We start from the raw sequence: 16,991 nt of genomic DNA, 5'->3' as shown, positions 1-16,991 counted from the left end.
TTTGGTACAGAGGAGTCAGGGTGGTTCTTCCCAACATCCTACCTAACCACCCCCTCGACTCAGAGAGAAGGGGCAGATTCGAGAAGACAGAATGCACACCTCCAGGAGATTGATGGCCCAGCAGGCCCCAGGCTAGGCTGGGGTAGAGTGTGACCTATGCCTTGGCTCCTGTGGGGGACTAAGGCCCAAAGAGTTTAGGGGGCCTGAGGTCAGAGCCCAGCCTCTGATTCCCCTCAGCCCGAGTGTGTCCCTGGCCCAGCTTGACCCTGGCCTTGCCTGTGGGCCACTCCACACCAGGCTCCAGGGTAACCCTAGGCTGGCAACCCTGGAGCCCCAGGCCTTGGGGTTAATCCCAGAGGGAGGTAATCCCAGGCAGAGAGGAGGCGCCCACCTCTGCCACTCCCAAATCTTGGAGCATTTGCAGATGGGGGCCTGCCCCTTGCTGTAGAAGATGAGTGGCCTGGGGTCCGCCCCTGCCCCCCCTCAAGCTGTAGCCACACTGAACTGCTGGGACTTTTCATGATGCATCTTGCTTCTCAGCACTGCTCCCCTCCCTGCCCCACACCCCTTCTGTGCTCCCGTTTCCCTGCTGGGGTGGGTGGGAGTGGAGACTCTGAGGGTCAGGCCTCTGGCACTGACCACGCATGGCGGCCGCACAGGTTTAACAAGCTGGCTGTGGGCTCCGTGGTGGAAAGTGCCTTCCGGAGGCTGAAGCACCTACAGGTCTTGGACATAGAAGGCAACTTTGAGTTTGGTGACGTTTCCAAGGACCGGGGCCGGTTGGAGGAGGAAGAGGATGAGGAAGATGAGGAGGACGACGATGAAGAGGATGAGGAAAGGCGATAGTGACTGGGTGAACCGGATGTGACATAGGTAGGTGGTCTGTGTGGGGCGCACTGACCTCTCCCCACCTGTGTCCTGTCCTCGACTCCAGTATGGGCCCTGGGTGAGGGGCTGGCAGGCTTGTGGGAGGCCGGCACAGGCCAGGGGACTCTCCAGGGCAATGAGTGCCCTGATGGGACATGCGCAGGGGCTGGGTCAGTGGAAGCAGGGAATGGATGTGGGGGCCCACGGGGAGGGTACTGCTGTAAGCCAAGCCGCCGTTGATGGGGGAGGCAGTGAGGAGGCAGAGAAGCAGATGGCCTGAAGGGGGTTGGGGAGGGATAAGCAGACTCCAGAGGCCAGAGTCGTCCTGGTCCTGCTGGGCATGAGGTGAGGGAGAAGACAAGCCTCCAGACTAGCTTGGGATCCCAGGCGATGATAGTACTGAGGGAGCAGATTTGTTAGGTGGTAGGAATGTTGAGTTAGATAGGCCTGGGGGGTGCTCAGGCAGCTGCCCAGGGGTGGGCCAGATATGTGGGTCTGGGGCTGGAGAGTGAGGTTTGGGCTGAAGATGGGGGTCCAGCCATCATTAGCCTGGAAATAGTCATGAGGTCACAGGAGGCTTGGGGAGCTTGGCCACCTGCAAGGGAGCCTGCAGAAGGGGCTGGAGGGAAGCAGCAGGGGAAGGAGGTAGGAAAACCCCAGGCAGCCAGAGGGAGATTATGCGCATGTGCAAAACAAACACCCCACATGTGCACACGGTGCACCAACACACACGGACCCATGCTCACACATGTCTAAACGTGCATACACTCGCACAGAGCACACACTTGCAGAACGCGTAGTGCGCACAGACACACGTGCACGTGCTCCACGGAACATTCGCAGGTGCAGAACACGTACGTGCGTGCACACACATGGAGGACGCGTGCATGTGACTACACATTGTGTCTCCATGCACAAGGCCCTTTTAGAGAGAGCAGCTGAGTCAGTGCTGCTGAAAGGCAGGTGGAGGGAGTCCTGTCAAGGACCCACCCGATATGTCCACAAGGAGCTCGGCTGTGACCTTGTGGGGGAGTGACCTCAAGGGCAGTGGGGGTGGAGAAAGGAGCTGACAAGGAGAGGACCCATGGAGCGTACATACCTCTATCAAGAAGTTTGGCGGTGAAGAGATAAGAGGGTGGCAGGGGAAGGGGGTGCAAAGTTTCAGGTGGGGCTCCATATACCTTGTGCCCTTCTCAGAAACAGAGCAGGTTGAAGTGTTGATGGGGAGGGGCTGGCCTGGATGGGGGGGTTAAAGATGTGAGAGAGGAGAGAAGGGCAAAGCTAGCCCCATGGTGATAGTAGGAGCGACTGGCTTTGGCAGGAGGGTCAGTGCTTCCACGGGGGTGGGAGGGACAGAGGACCGAGTGGCTGCAGTCTCACACAGGTTAGTGGCTTGGCGGCTGGACACGAAGTCGCATCAGCCCGATGCCTTCAGCCTTCTGTTTTCTCCGTGCAGCAGGAGGTGCTCAGCTGACCGGGGTGGGTGTGGAGAAGATGGGCCATTGGATCCATCCATGGCGGGGGTTTTGGCCAGGTGTGTGGGACAGAAGGGTAAGGAACAAGGATGTTGAGGGTATTGGCAAGAGAATGGCTGCAGTCGTGGACCCCGGGGGTCAGTCTGGGAAGGGAAGGAGGTATAGACAAGAGGGTGGGTGGGTAGGGCGTCTGGAGAGAGACGTTGGAGAGTGAGCACGGTGCGGTGAGTCACCGGGAGGAGAGGTGTGGTCAGACTGAGCTGAGCTGGGGGGTCATGGGGTCAGGCTGTGGCCATGGGAAGGGGCCCCTGGGCCACTGTTAGGACACTGACTTAAAGTAAGGGCTTGGGTCAGAGGGGAGACTGCAGGGTGGTGGTAAGGACCCCATGGGTGGATGCAGAGGGAGGTGGGGCTGACAGAAGGATGCACATGGGGTCGTTATCCTAGCTTGGAGAACAGGCCCCGAGGCCGTGCTTGGGAGTCCCCTTCCTCTGCTGCGGGGGCCCAGGGGGATGAAGGTGGAGACCTCCTCTCTAGGCACTGTTGTCAGACAAAGCCGGGGGTCAGGGATGGGGGTGAACAGCTGTTCAGTGAGGATGCTATGGCCCTCCTGAGGGGGCTATGGAGTCCTGGGATGGGAGAGAATCTGCCCCATCTGGAGGATATTGGCCTCGGGCAGGTCTGTTGGGCGGGGGATCCTGGGAGAGGCCCTGGGAAGTTAGCATGAACACCTCCCAGTGGGTGGCCTGCTGGCTCTGGGCCCCCAGGGGCAACTCCCCCTCCCGCCTGTAGTGGCCTGGCCCTCCCAGAGTCCCCTCAGGGGACCCCCTAGCTCAAGCCCACCTCCCCAAAGCTGGCAGGTCTGCCCCTGACCCTTCCACGTTTCTGCAGGACAACGGACCGCTGGACCCCTTTCTGCAGCACGTACCTGTGCCTGGTGAGCCCTGGTCTGCCATGCTCACAGGTGCACCCAGGGCTGCCCCCACCAGCCCCCGCTGCCCGCCGCCACCACACAGGCTGAGCACAGTCGCCCCGCCCCGTCTGTTCCCGCAGCGTCCCTCAGCCACACATGGGCAGGCACCACGGCGCGCCCACACACTGCCGTCTGCACGGCACCCATGGAACAGTTCCACTCCCCACCCAGGCCCTCCAGCACCATCATGCCCCCAGACTCATGCAGACTCAGGGAAGGGTCTGACCCTGCCCTGGCACCCATGGGTGCCTGCTCCCTTCACCACGGACCCATGTGTACTCTCACACACACACACACACACACACACACACACACACACACACGAGTCACATGCAAACAGCCCTCTGTGGCCTCTGCCACTGACACATCTTGCCCCAGCCAGAACTGGCCAGAACAGCTTGCCATCTGCTCAGCCGTCTGTCCGTCCATCCCCTGGAGAAGACAGAGTTATCTTGGTGCTCTCTGTGGCCAGGGGCCTGCCACCCTCGAACTCCCAGAAGCTGACCGTTGTTCCTCTTCCTCTCATTGGGACTGCTGCCCTGGCCTGCCTGCCCCGACCCCCGCTGCTGGGGGTCACTCCCTGCATGCCCTGGCCGGCCACAGGTGCATCTTTGATGGAAATTCCATTGAGGCCCAAGGGGAAGCTTCCTGAGGCAGCTGGGGCCTGGGGCAGGAGTGCGGTGGAGGGGCAGGGCCCAGCAAGGAGGGAGGAAGGGCCCAGCTGCCCTGGTGACATACCTTTTTTATTCTTTGGGCCTGGGGGGAGTTCTGGGTGTCTTTGGACTTGGAATTCTTTTTAAGAAAAAAAATGATAAACCCTCAAAGCTGATTTTTCTTGTTACAGAAAAACTAATATAAAAGCATTACCCTTTTCTGGCAGCCTGTGGCCGTGTCTGTGTGTGCTTCCTGCCAGGTGCTGGGCCAGTGCCCGGCTGGGGGTGGGCAGGACACCAGCACCTCAGGGCCTGTCCAGACCGGCAGGAGTCAGCGCCGAGTTCAGTTGTTGGGCCCACAAGTCATCTGACAGGCAGAGGCCCAGGGGTGTGGGGTTTAGTTATAGGTAAGGAGGCCTGGAGGCATGTGCGGCCCATCTGCTGGGTGGGGGTCGGCAGGTCCGGCCAGGACCCCCACGTGGGGCTTGTGAGCTCACTCTGCACTTCCAGAGGCTGAGCGTCTGAGCAAAGGACCTCCTGGCTTTGGACTGCTCAGGCTTACCCGGAGGACCACCTGTGCACTGAGCAGGCATCACTGATGGGGGTGTCCCCAGGACGGCTGGCGTGGAAAGGGCTTGGAGGCAGGCCCGAGAGCTAGAGCGGAGTCTCCTTGGGGGCCCAGGTCTTTGCAGGCCTGCCTGGGGAAGAAGTGACAGACATGCCTAGTGCTCCCACCACCCCCAGCAGGGCCAGAGCTGGAACTGGGAGGGGCAGCACCCGGCTCAGAACAAAGAAGGAACTCTGATGAGCAGAGCCGCCCCACAGTGGATGAGACACCCAGGGAGCAGTGCCTTCCCACTCCTGGAGGTGTGTAAGCACGCTCCTGATGAGCCCAGTAAAGAGCAGATTCCTGCCTTGGGGTGGGCCAGGCTCCATTGCTCAAAGGGCCTTAGAGATGTAACAGGGGGGAGAGATGTTTAAGCCAGTCCACAGGATTGTGGGAATGACTGATAGATTGACCTCCGACCTCTCTTCAGTGATTAGGCCTTAATGAAGTAAGGATGTTCCCATAACAGACCCATTGGCCACTGGCCCTGCAGTGGAACGGGGTTCCTAGGATCAGGGCCCTTCCTGGACTCCTCAGACTATAGCCCTGGGAGGAGGATAGGAAGTCGTTCAGGAGTGGGGGCTGGGAGGGCAAGTGCCCTCCTGAGTCTCTGAGTGACTTTGGGATGCCCATCCCCTCCCCCCGCTTCAGTGTCTCCTGGGGGCTCCTCTGTGTAAGACCCTAGAGCTGCATCTTCTCCCCAGAGCACATTCAGAATAGGCTGTGGGGCCAGGGCTCTTCTGTGTCCCCTGTGAGCCTCCTGGAGGCACCCTGGGGCTGCGGAGAGTGAGGGAGAGAGTCTGGAAATGTCTTTGGGCGCATCCCCTCCTGAAAGCAAAGCATTCACCAAAGGGAGCCAGACTATTCAAGGAAATTTGTCGCTTTTGTGGGGACTGATCGCAGTGGTCTATCCACACAGGGGCTGTGGAGCAGGCCCCCAGGTAAGCCGATTCATATTCTGTCTCTTGCATATGACAGCTCAGACAGGCCTGGCTTCATTCCAGCCCCCAGGACAGGCTCGTTTGCACTCTGGCTGCCCAGGCAGGCCTGTCCACACACCGCCAGGCCAGCTAGACTTGTCTATCCTCTGGCTACATGGACAGGCCTGACCCTACATGGGCTGCCCAGTTGGGCCAGTCTGCACTGCGACAGCCCGTATTAGCCCAATAAAGAAACGCTGGCCAGGGTATGGTCACTATGCCCACAAGACTTGAAAAACAAAATACTTTTATTTAGTTATCACTGAATTTGCACAGAAAGGAGTGGAAAATCTAACACCACTTCATCACACAGGCTTGTAGAGAGGGCTGACCCCAGGGCTCCACGGGCAGCTTGATCAGAGCATCCCAGGCCGGCCTGCCTCCCCAGTCCTGGCTGGCCCACCTATCTGTGGGAGGCTGGTCCAAATGTTTCTGAGGGTCCCTGCAGCTCTCCTGAAGACATCCCCTCTCCACGCCGGCTGAGCTTTGTGAGAGACAAGTGGTGGGATGGGCTGTGGCATGTGGCAGGTAGTGGGCCTTGGCCTTGGGCTGGACCGTCCTCGGGGAGAGCTGTTCGTCTGAGGCCATGTGTTATAGGACAGGGAGGGGGATAAACCTGGGCAGGGATACAGCTGGGGAAGAACCAGGCTGTTGTTACGTCTTCATAAACTGAAGGCAGTGGTGGCTGCAGGGCTCCCGGAGGGGGGCAGAGACTCTTGGCATCTGGCCCTGCAGGCCCCCTTCCTCTGGGAGGGAGTGGCCAAGCCTTGAAAGACTTGAGTTAGAATCCCAGCCCTGACATTATTTGCTCCAAGACCTGGAGCAAGTGTTTTCAGCTCACAGAGCCTCAACTGTGTGATCCAGAAAGTGGGACCACACAGCCACCCTCTTAGGCCGTCATAGTAGAAATGTCACAGCCGGGGCTTGGGCCATGCCGGCTCGTCATTCTCCAGTTGGGGCTCCCACCTGCAGTTTTTCCCTTTCTGAGACTCCATCGTCTGACAAGTGGGGCTAATAATGGCCTCTCAAGGGTGGGAAGAGTGTATGAGCCTGGCTCCTGCAGGTGCTCAGGAAAGTAGGTGAGTTGAGATCCTGCCTTTGGCCCCTGACCCTGGAGGCCTCCCCAGCCCCTGCAGCTCTGCAGGCTCAGACGTTGGTCTCAAGCTCGCTAATCTCAATGGTGCAGTGGTCCAGACAGGTGGCAGCTGACTCCTCGTCCTGCTCTACCTGGACGGGGATGTGGTGGGGACAGGCAGGGCCCAGGGTCAGCTCTGAGGCCTCAGCCACGCTCTTCACACAGCCGTTCTGCTGGCTTGCCACGATCTCCTGGAGGCTCACTGGCTTGGTCTCACAGGGTGGCAGTTTCTGGGAGGGAAACAGGCCTTGGTAGCATCAGGAGGGAGTGAAGTTAGACACTAGGGAGGACTGAATGAGCAAACCATGTGACTGGTTTTCTTACACATGTGCCGTGGGACCTTGCTAGGTCACCCAAACCCTCTCTGTGCCCCAGTTCCACTCTGTCCTGCTTCCTTCTGAGGTTGTCTTAGTGGAGGAAGGAACACATAGTCTGGTGAGGGAGTTGGTGGCTCCCCTGCCTGCACTCCCCACGGAGGGGGATAGCCTGCTACACAGAGTTATTGAAGGAGCCCTGAAAACCACGAAGCCGTGTGCAGACATACAAACATTTACGTCGTTGTCAGCAGGACAAATAGTGCCTCCACACAAGGGTCCAGGCTCCCCGAGGGCAGGGCTTCAACTTCTTTGCTTCCTTCCTTCCCCATGGCTCCTCCCTTGATCCACGGCCCCGGTGAGTGCTCAGCAAGCGGCCGTTAGAGGAATCAGTCACCCCCGTACAGATGAGGAGACCGAGGCCAGAGGCAGGGAGGGCTGGGCAGAAGGCTGCCCGCTGGTGAGAAGACCTCGTGCCCCCCTGCCTGCCCCAGCTCCGCCCCCTCAGCCCTGCTCTCACCTCAGCGCCTGTGTCCTGAGCAAAGTCCTTCCGGCAGATGTGGGCCATGATCCCCGCTGCCAGTGCGTCCCCCAGCACGTTAATCATGGTGCGGAAACGGTCCCTGGTGAGACAAAGAGGGCCGTGAGCGGTGGGCACCTTTTTTTTTGTAGGAGGAGCTGGCCGAGGGCGGCGGGCAGCCAGGCTGGGGCCGGCAGCAGGGTGCATTTCTTGTCCTCTTGAGCCTACCAGCCCCGGGGTGATGCCAGAGAAGGTTGACGCACGGCTGGCTTCATGGGCATGTGACTGTGCCCCTGCTTAGAAGGGCCTGGGCTTGGTCTAATGCTCTGCTCCCACCCTTTGGAAGTTCTTTATCATTTTTGAACAGGGGTAGGCACATTTTCATTTTTGAGCACTGGGCGCCACAAATTATGCAGCCAGGCTGGTGTCCGGGACAAACCACGGCAGTTCCCTGGCTCACCCCCACTGCCTGCTGCCCAAGGGGTGGGGTAGGTGGGGGGCCAACCCCACTCACAGAGCCCAGTCGACAGCGATGATGAGGGTGATGTCGTCAGTGGGCAGTCCCACAGAGGTCAGCACGATGACCATGGTGACGAGCCCAGCCTGGGGGATGCCAGCTGCCCCGATGCTGGCCGCCGTGGCCGTGATGCTGCAGAAGGGGCAGGGAGAGGAAGAGGAGGAGCAGGTGGGGCAGGCCTCGCTGCTGGGGCCCTGGCTCCAAGAAGGAAGCCAGAATGCCAGGGATAGCCATACGGGGCAGGGGTTGTTAGGAAAGCCACATGGGTTACTTCTCGTGGTGGTGGGGGGCATGTCCCTGCTCAAGGTCCTCTGGCCCCGTGGCCTCCATCCCTGGCCTCAGCAGAACCTCTTCGGGAGTTTGTGGAGAAACTTCTGCCTGGAGCCACTGACTCTGTGGGGTTCCAGGAAGCTGACCAGAGATTCAAGTCGTCCACCACACAGCTCTGCCCAGCTCCTTCTGGGGCCTGGTTCCCTTCCCCACGGCCTCTGCTCCTCACCCCAGCACCCTTCCCTCAGCTCTTGCCACACTAGCAGTCCCTCCTCTGTCCCTCATCCCGTCCCTGGCCTCTTCACGCCCTGTGCCTGTCTGCAGCCCCCTCCCTGCCCTGCGCGTCCAGACTGCAGCCCCTCCTCTGGGCCTGAGCTTCCCAGCGTGCTCAGAGCTCCCCCTCTGCAGGGTATTGCTGGGGAAGGAGCGCTGTGTCATAGACGCCAGGTCATGTTCCAGCTGCAGCACTGACTTGCTGTGTGGCCTGGAACAAACCCCTGCCCCTCTGCACCCCAGAGACCCCAAGAGATCTGGGAGCTCAAGAATCCTGAAGGCCCTGCCAGTGCCCTCCTCTCGGCCCCCGCCTCCCCCTGCCAATCCGCACTGGGTATGGGGAGTCAGGTATGTACCTGATGGTGATGATCTGGCCGAAGTCCAGCTCATAGTTGTTGACCTGGGCAATGAAGATGGCGGCCACAGCCTCATAGAGTGCGGTGCCGTCCATGTTGATGGTGGCGCCCACAGGCAGCACAAAGCGGGCAATGCGCCGGTCAATGTGGTTGTTTTCCAGCAGGCACTTGAAGGTGATGGGCAGCGTGGCTGAGCTGTGGGCAGAGGGCCCAGTGTCTGCCTACCACCGTCTTCCAGGGGCCTCTGGGCCGCCTGCCTGCCACGGACAGGAATCTTGCCCCCACCCCCGGCAGCCTACCAATCACCGGGGAGAAGAGGCTGAAGGAAATCTGAAATGGTCTCAGGTGGCATCCGTGGGCAGTGTGATCAGTGGGCCAGCCAGGGCCGCCCAGGCCTAGCGCTGGAGCGCCACCGACCACACAGGTTGGGAAAGGAGTTACCACCACCAGAGCACCTACTATGCGCCAGGCATTGTGCTTTACACACCCTCATCGGATCCTCTCCGTTTCCTGTGAGGGAGGGGTTTTGAGGCTGTTTTACAGGAGAAGAAACGGAAGCCCAGAGGGGACGAGGGGCTGACCCAGAGTCACAGTGCTGTGCCACGCTTAGATGAAATGGCCGACTTGCTGGATTTCGATCCCAGCCTCCCACTAGCCAAGTGGTTCTAGCAGGTTCCTCAACCTGTGTGTGCCTTAGTCTCCCTGTCCTACACGATACCTAGATTACAGAGCTACGAGAAAGTGCTTCGAACAGTGTCTGGCATGTTGCAAGCACGCAGGCAGCGGAAGCCACTACAATTATTGTTACGGTGTTTGCGACTAGAGCTCCTGGTGGCTGTGCTGAGATGAAGACTCAGGCTGGGGTGGTCCCAGTGCCCTTCCTCTGCCACAGGCCACTGCCTGGGGGCCCATGTCCATTGCCTGGTGTGCTGGGCCCGAGTCTGTGGCTCCTGCCAAGCAGGAGATGGCTCAGGGCTGCTGGCTCCAGCAGGGCTTGGCTGGTGGCTGGTGGCTGGGGGCCAGCAGGCATTAGGGACTTTGTCTTTCCTTTCCACCTCCTGACCATGCCCTTCGTGGAGGTTCCTGGGGCTTCCGGGGCTTCTCCTCACTGGGGCTCTGTTCCTCCTCAGTTCTTCCTGAGGTGCTTCGGCTGCCAAGGGTGGGGTCATGTGGCTGCCGAGGAAGGAGCTCTGTGGTGGCCTTCATTCCCGTTTGACAGACTGGGAAGGTGAGGCCCAGAGAGGAGAAGGCGCTAAGGGCTGGAAGGAAGAGCCAGGCTTTGGCTCCAGAGAGACATGGGCCTGAGCTCAGGTGACTTCCTCCATATGGAACTTGGACATTTGTTGTGGGGAGAACCACCCTTTCTTCACAGAGTATAGAGCACTTCCTCCCCCTTGATAGACAGCCGGGTTGGCATGACTCCAACCCCACTGTGGGCTGGGGTCCTGGAGAGAAGGTGCCACTTCATCTAGCCCAGACCAGCTTTCTTGCCCTTTGGCGGGTTTTTGGTGGGTTATCTGCACTCATTCCCATGGCAACGCTCCGAGGCAGAGGCTACCATAACCCACAATCTGCGTATGAGGAAATGGATGTCCAGGGAGCTCAACCGTGATTCAAATCCCTACTGGCTAGTGACACTCTCAAGGTTGTGACAGGACATCCAGCCTGGATGTCCCCGTGGCTGTAGACGGGCCAAGTCCCTAAATAACGCAGGGCCTGACTCCAACAGAAGCACCGTGTGGCAGCGCAAGGCGACAGCAATTGCAGATTCATCCCTCATCAGCTGTGCGGAAGCCACCCCCACGTGGACTGAGTTGAGTGTGCCTTAGAGACTCTGGCAGTAGGGGAGGGGAAGGCTTTAAGAGGCAAGAAGGGCTTTCTGCCATTCGGCGGGCAGGTGGGACTTCAAGCAATCCGTTTCCAAAAATTGGTCTCATTACCATAGCTACCCCCAAGTTTGTGAAGTGGGCCACACTAACACTGCCATGGTTCTATGGCTATGGACACATGATGGCTGGGCAGATGAACAGAGTTCAGCTACCGCTATCTTCCCACCCTGCCCATCACCCGGGGCTACCTGGAGGAGGTGGCCAATGCGATGAGCAGGGCCTGGAGGATACCACGGATGAAGACAATGGGGTTCTTTTTGGTAATGAAGAAGTAGAGCAGGGGCAGGATGAAGAGGCCATGGACCACCAGCCCACACACTACGGTGACCGCATAGAAGCCCAGCTTCTTTCTGACAGCTGTGGGGTCATCCATCTCCAGGATCTTGCCGGCGATGAGGAACACAATGCCGAAAGGGAAGTACCTGGGGCGGGGTGGGGGCAGGCAGCCAGCTCAGGGCCAGGAAGGCAAGGATCCCAGGCAGCCCTGCCACTGCCTCACTGCCCCCTGAGCCTCCTGGGGCTCCCTTGAGGACTGAATGAGACTGCGTACCAATGTGCCTGGCACATGGTATCATTCATACCATGACCCTCAACCAGCCCAGCCCGGCACAACGTCTGGCCTTGGAGGAGTGCCCTGCCCTCAGCGGGCCCTCGCTTCAACCCAGCAGTGCCACGAACTTCATGTCGTGACCTTGGGCAGGCCTCTGCATTTCCCCATCTGAAGTGGTTGGACTAGAAGATTCCTAAGGCCTGAGCTCTGAACCAAAAGTGGCAGCTGATTCTCACTTCCAGTGTTCCGCTTCTCCAAAGCTAAGCTGATGAGACTCCATGTGATGGGGAAACTGGGCCAGGAGAGCAGGGCCACGCTTAGCTTGTAACTTCCAGTGGGCCTGACCAGGCCAGAAATGGCAGGCCCAGGGCTGGAAGGAGGCCTGGTCGGGGCTGGCGTGGGCGGGGAGGGGGGGTGTGGAATCCAGGGGAAAGTGTGTAGCTCTGGAGGCCCCAGGCCAGGGCTGAGCCTCCTGTGTAGCTTTCTGCTTACACTAGGAAAGCAGAGGAAGGGACCGCGGGCGTCCCTCCCTCGCAGGCAAGGGTGGAAGGGGGCAGGGTGAAGGCAGAAGAGGACACGCCCCCCCGGGAGTCTTACCACACAGCCACGGCCACAATCTTCATGACAGACTCATTGAGGCACTGGCAAAAGCTGACTAGAGGGGTTCCGCTGTCACCCATGCGGCCCAGCATGATGCCTGCGGGGGCAAGGACACAAGCGTATCACGGATGCCACAGACCAAGGTGCAGGCGCACACCACATCGTCACTGCCGGCACACGCTGGTGGCAAGGTGGGCACAGGGCCACGTGTGCATGGTTTCTTTGCTCTGCCAGCGGACGTCCTGTTTATATGTTCCCCCTCTAAGAGAGGTGGCTGGGGAGGGAGGAGGAGTGTCCCCTGGGGACCGATTGCCTGATGGTTCCCAGCACCATTTGGTCACAACTTGGGTCCCTGAGGCCCTGGCCCCTCTGCGCACCCGACCTTTGAAAGGCCAAGACCTTTGGGCCTGCTCTGGTCAGTCCGTGCGGCGGGCTGTGGGGATAAATGGGGAGCAAGCCAGGCCCATCTCTGCCCGCATGGAGCTTACACCTGCTTCTGTGCGACTTCGACAGACAAGAAGTGACTGCAGCAGGTCAAACGTTCAAGGAGGAGCATGGGGCACCGGACCAGTCTGGGTGGTCGGGAAGACCTTTCCCGAGGACACGACGCTTACAGAGACCTCCATCTCCCGACAGGGATGGGAAAAGTGCAGGGTAGACGAAGGGGTAGGAGTGGCCAGGCGGCCGGAAGTGGGAAGGTCTTTGGGAAGGCGGCTTCCGGAAACTGAACGGCCCCATGGCTGCGGGAAGAGAGCGGGAGCCGAGGCGCTGGGAGGCAGGCTGGGCCAGGCCCCTGAAAGCTCCGCAGGCCGAGTACAGTGCTCAGGCCCCCTTTCCAAGGGCAGTGGGAGGCTTTCTGCAGGACTTTGCGGGCCGGTGAGGAGGACACACCAGGACAGGGACTCTTCAAGGAGGCTCTTGCAGAAACCAGGTGAGAGATGACGGTGGACCAGAACCACGGGGGTGGCAGAGGGCAGAGGGAAACGCGGGTTCGGAGAGAGGTTTCAGAGGTAGACCTGACAGGTTTGGATGCGGGCTGGGACAGGGGCCGAGGGAGAAAACGGCGCCCGGATGTCCTGCGCGAGCAACCAGGGGAACGGTGAGCAAACCCTGTGGAGAAGTCAGGGAGGTGGGAGAGGCCCTCCCAGGCCCTTAGCCCAGGGTGAAGAGGGAGGTTGATGCTGGTTTTAGAGTCAGACTCACAATAACCTCTGACGTGGCCTAGAAGGACAAGATGGGGATTGACGAGCTAGATTGTTCTGGATGGCTTGTCCCAAAGGAGGAAAAGTGGTGGGTGTGTGTGTGTGTGTGTGTGTGTGTGTGTGTGTGTGTGTGTTGGTGCTGAGAGCACTGTTGGCAGAGGCAGACCCATAGGTTTTGTGGCATCTGAAGCTTATATAGTTTGGGGCCCTCTTTAAGAAAAGGAATTTTTTTTAAAAGGTACAGAAAGGCCTTTTGCAAGTTAAGCTTCGCTGGCTTCCCGGCAATACCTATGGTTGGGGGTCTTGGCACCTCCCGGAGAAGAGTAGCAAAGGGGAGGGTGTGGTCAGGGAGGCCAACTGTGGGCACTGAGAAGTGACACAGACATGTCTGAGGAGACAGTTGGCTAGTGAGAAGCCCCTGTGGGAGGTGGAGGGGAGAAATAGGGCTCTAGACAGTGATGACTGGTAGAGTTTTAGAATTTTCCTGTTCTTTATTGTAACCTCCCCCCCACCCTGCCCCAGGATCCCCAGACTTCAGTAAAATGGAGCAGGTGGCTGGGAGGGGGCCAAGGGATGGTCATCTTTAAGGGAGAGCTGCCACCCCTGCAGGCAGACTAGCACCCAGGGATGGAGAATTCCAAGTGAGGAACCCCGGCTCCAGCCAGGGGGTGGGTGGAAGACACCCCTTGGTAATGGAATGGGGACTTGAGCCACTCCATTGGATCGGAAAGAAAGGAACCACCTGAAAGATGGGAGACTCCAGGTTATTCACAGTAGCGGGTACAGGGTAGCAGAGAAGGATGGATGCAGAAGGGGACTGGCTCCAGGCCACAGCCGGGGTGGGGAGGGCAGCACATACCCATGGTGGCAGAGAAGATGACGATACCCAGCACGTTCATGCCATCGATGGTGTCAGGCTCTGACTTGTAAACAACCTCGGGTGGTGGGGTCAGGTCCAGGGCAAAGTTCTGAACACGAGAGCCATTCTCTTCCTGGACCCCATAGATGAGGATCTGCCGAGGAGGGGCCTCCTCTGATGTCATCTTGGGAGATTTGATAACGGGGGTGGTCTTGGTGCGGTACTAGTGGGCGACACCCCAACCAGGAAGGAGTCAGGGCCAAATATTGTTCTTAATATCATCAACAACAATAATAACAACATCTTAGAGGCACATTTCTATGCAGTGAAGAGCTATTTGATTGACAATAACCCTGTGAGGTAGGCAGGAGTATTACCAAGATTTTACCAGAAAGAAAATTGAGATTCCTTCATCCGTGGACACACTCCCCAGCCGTGTGCTCTCTATCCTTTACTCCCTCTTCTTCCTTTTCTGAGTCATTACACCCATCTGGGTTCCCCTCTACCCATCTCTTCTTCTACCCAGATAATTTTCCATTCACCCATCTATCGCTTCCAAGCATCCATTTACCATCCACCTAACACCCAGCCAGCCCTGCCTGCCATTGATGGAAACTTGGACCTTCTCTTTGAAAAGCGCAGCTTGCCCCAAGCCTTCTTGAGGAGAAGAGGATCCAGCTGGGAGGAACTGAGCCTCCAAGCTGTTTCCCTTTCCTCCTCTGCCCCAGGGCATCCCTGGGTCTTTCCCTGTCCTTCTTTGGGCACAAGGAGCCCAAACAAGGGAAACTTCTATCCTCCCAACACCACAGTGCCAATGAGGTGGGCCTTCTGGGGGGGGGGGGAGCCACTCAGGAAATATATGGGACCTCAAGTTTCTGTGCTTCAGTTTCTTTATCTGTAAAATGGGGGTCACAATCCTATCTAGCTCATTAGATTAAATGAGACAACATACGTGAAGTGTTTACAACAGCACCTGGTGTGTGGCGTGCCTTATGTAGCCACTACCGCTGTTATCATGCCACCACCATCATCATCGTCTTTCCAACGTTGAACATGCTGTGGTGGACGCCAGGGACACAAAGATGAGCCAGACATGACTTCTGTTCTGAGAGCTTTGGGGAGGGAGTGACGTACTTCGCCTCAGGGGGTCAGACAGCTTCACAAAGAAGGGTACATTTGAGCTGGGTCTTGAAGGATGGGGAGGAGTTTGCCAAAAGAGAAAGGGCATTCCAGGTAGGTGTGAAGTAGAGCAATATTTAGCCTTTCTCTCTCACGCCTTCAATAATTCCCCATCGCTACTGGAATAAAATCAGAACTCCCTTGCCTAGCATTCAGCACGCATGATTCTCTGGCTCATTGCATAGATAAAGGCCCAGAAGGTGAGGAAAGATAGAGTGATTAGCTCAAGGCTTCATAGCTCCTTATTTTGGAGCCTCCTCTCCAGCCCTCACCCTCCTCCTTTGTGTCCTCAGTCCCAATGCATGGCCCAGCACAGGCAGGGGGGTCAGGAAATGCTTGCTGGACCATCAACCAACCAGCCCACATTTTACAAGGGGAAAAGAATTAGAAATTATTAGAAGGACAGGCAAAAATTGGTGCACAGGAATATTTACCATCATTTCCAAAAAGGAAATCTTTGAAAACAACCTCGAGGCCCACCGAAAAAGGGATGTTCCCACCATGGGCTCTTACATCACCGCAAATACTGTATTTTAAAGAAACACTTAGTAACCAGGGCAAGTGCTCATGCTATAATGAGCGTGGGGTGAAAGCAAGATACACACTGCGTATGTACTATTCTAACTTTGTTTTTCCAAAACATATTTATGCAGAGAAAAAAGACTAGAAGTGTCCCAACTGCTACCACTGTGGCTTGGTCCTGGAACAAGAGATGATTTTTATTTTCTGCTTTGTATTTTTTAGTGTTTTCCTAATATTTTACACTGAACATGATTACTATTCTTACTACGGGGAAAAAGGATTATTTTAAAAAGAGAGAAAACAGGCTTAGATGCCAGACAGGCCTGGGTTTCCCGACCAGCACTGTCATTTATTAGCTGTATAACCTTGGGCAGGTCCTTTAATCCTTCCCAGCTTCCAGCTTTGGTTTCCTCATTGGGGACAGGGGGCTGGCACACTGAGCCCAGGGTTACTGTGAGGACCCGTTGATTTGGGGTGCGCGAGCACGGGGGTGAACCTAGAGCACGGGGGCTTCTCCTCACTTTGTCAGTTCTCTTCCTGAGAAGCTGGAACCCTGGGCAGGGGTGTGGCCAGGGGAGGCTCTAAGGATCTCGATCTCCCCACCTCCCTTCCTCTCCAGCCTCTGGGCCCAGGAGGCAGGGAGACTTGCTGGGTAAACCTGACATCTCCCAGCCTGGCCCAGGCTGGCCCTGCCTGCCCCGCAATCTCGACCCGGGAACCACTCACCTGTTTGAACGTGGCTTCCACCAGGTTGGCTGGAAACATGTTCCTGGGAAGAGAGGCAGTTACTGAAGAATTCCAGAGCCTGGGACACGAGGGCCCGTGGGCTCATTTGAACACCTCCCTTGGCAGTCAAGGCCTCTCATGACCTAGCCCACTTCTCACTGTGGCCTTACCTGTTCCTACCACCAGCCACCCCTACCCCCCACCCCGCCTCCCAATCCCCAGTACTCAAAACTCCAACACCAATTGCATACAGTTCTCTAGAGACACTGCATAATTCTCCAGCACCCAGGACTTGGTCCACACTGTTCCTTCTGCCTGCAATGCCCTTCCTGCTTCTCTGGCTAACTCCTACTCCAGTCACTCAGAGGCCACGCCTTCTCTGATTGCTGGCCGACTCTGCAGGCCTTTCCTCGGGGGTCACCCCTACCCCAGGGTGCTGCAGTATGGCACAGGCTCACGGGTCTGCATCCCCACAGACTGGCATTCTTGAAAACTCTGGCTCCTATCTTCTCTGTGGTGCCCAA

At 57.9% G+C, this 16,991-nt stretch overlaps 2 protein-coding genes across 8 annotated transcripts in view; one reads left to right on the top strand and one right to left on the bottom strand.

Annotated features, from left to right (window-relative positions):
* PODN (podocan) overlaps positions 1-16,991 on the top strand; it is a 45,465-nt gene that overhangs the window by 17,725 nt on the left and 10,749 nt on the right. For 2 of the 7 annotated variants that reach the window (XM_057310779.1, XM_057310781.1), the window contains 2 exons: positions 769-873; positions 3,234-4,194. In XM_057310779.1, the coding sequence (XP_057166762.1) occupies positions 769-868 (100 nt within the window). In that variant the 3' untranslated portion in view covers positions 869-873; positions 3,234-4,194. Of the gene's footprint in view, positions 1-659; positions 874-2,323; positions 2,435-3,233; positions 4,195-16,991 lie in introns of those variants that run through there. The other 5 variants (XM_026498067.4, XM_048220612.2, XM_048220611.2 and 2 more) reach the window with 4 other exon arrangements.
* Positions 5,787-16,991, bottom strand: part of SLC1A7 (solute carrier family 1 member 7) — a 41,271-nt gene continuing 30,066 nt past the window's right edge. The window contains exons 4-11 of the mRNA XM_057310782.1: positions 16,468-16,510; positions 14,041-14,263; positions 11,977-12,076; positions 11,018-11,251; positions 8,941-9,135; positions 8,039-8,173; positions 7,525-7,627; positions 5,787-6,920 (exon numbers count right to left, since the gene is read on the bottom strand). Coding sequence (XP_057166765.1) covers positions 6,702-6,920; positions 7,525-7,627; positions 8,039-8,173; positions 8,941-9,135; positions 11,018-11,251; positions 11,977-12,076; positions 14,041-14,263; positions 16,468-16,510 — 1,252 coding nt within the window. The 3' untranslated portion in view covers positions 5,787-6,701. The remainder of the gene's footprint in view (positions 6,921-7,524; positions 7,628-8,038; positions 8,174-8,940; positions 9,136-11,017; positions 11,252-11,976; positions 12,077-14,040; positions 14,264-16,467; positions 16,511-16,991) is intronic.

Source organism: Ursus arctos, unplaced genomic scaffold, assembly GCF_023065955.2.
Source record: "Ursus arctos isolate Adak ecotype North America unplaced genomic scaffold, UrsArc2.0 scaffold_12, whole genome shotgun sequence".
In the NCBI taxonomy this organism is placed as follows: domain Eukaryota; kingdom Metazoa; phylum Chordata; class Mammalia; order Carnivora; family Ursidae; genus Ursus; species Ursus arctos.
Note: the sequence above shows the minus strand (reverse complement) of the source record. Positions and strands in the feature narration are given on the sequence as shown.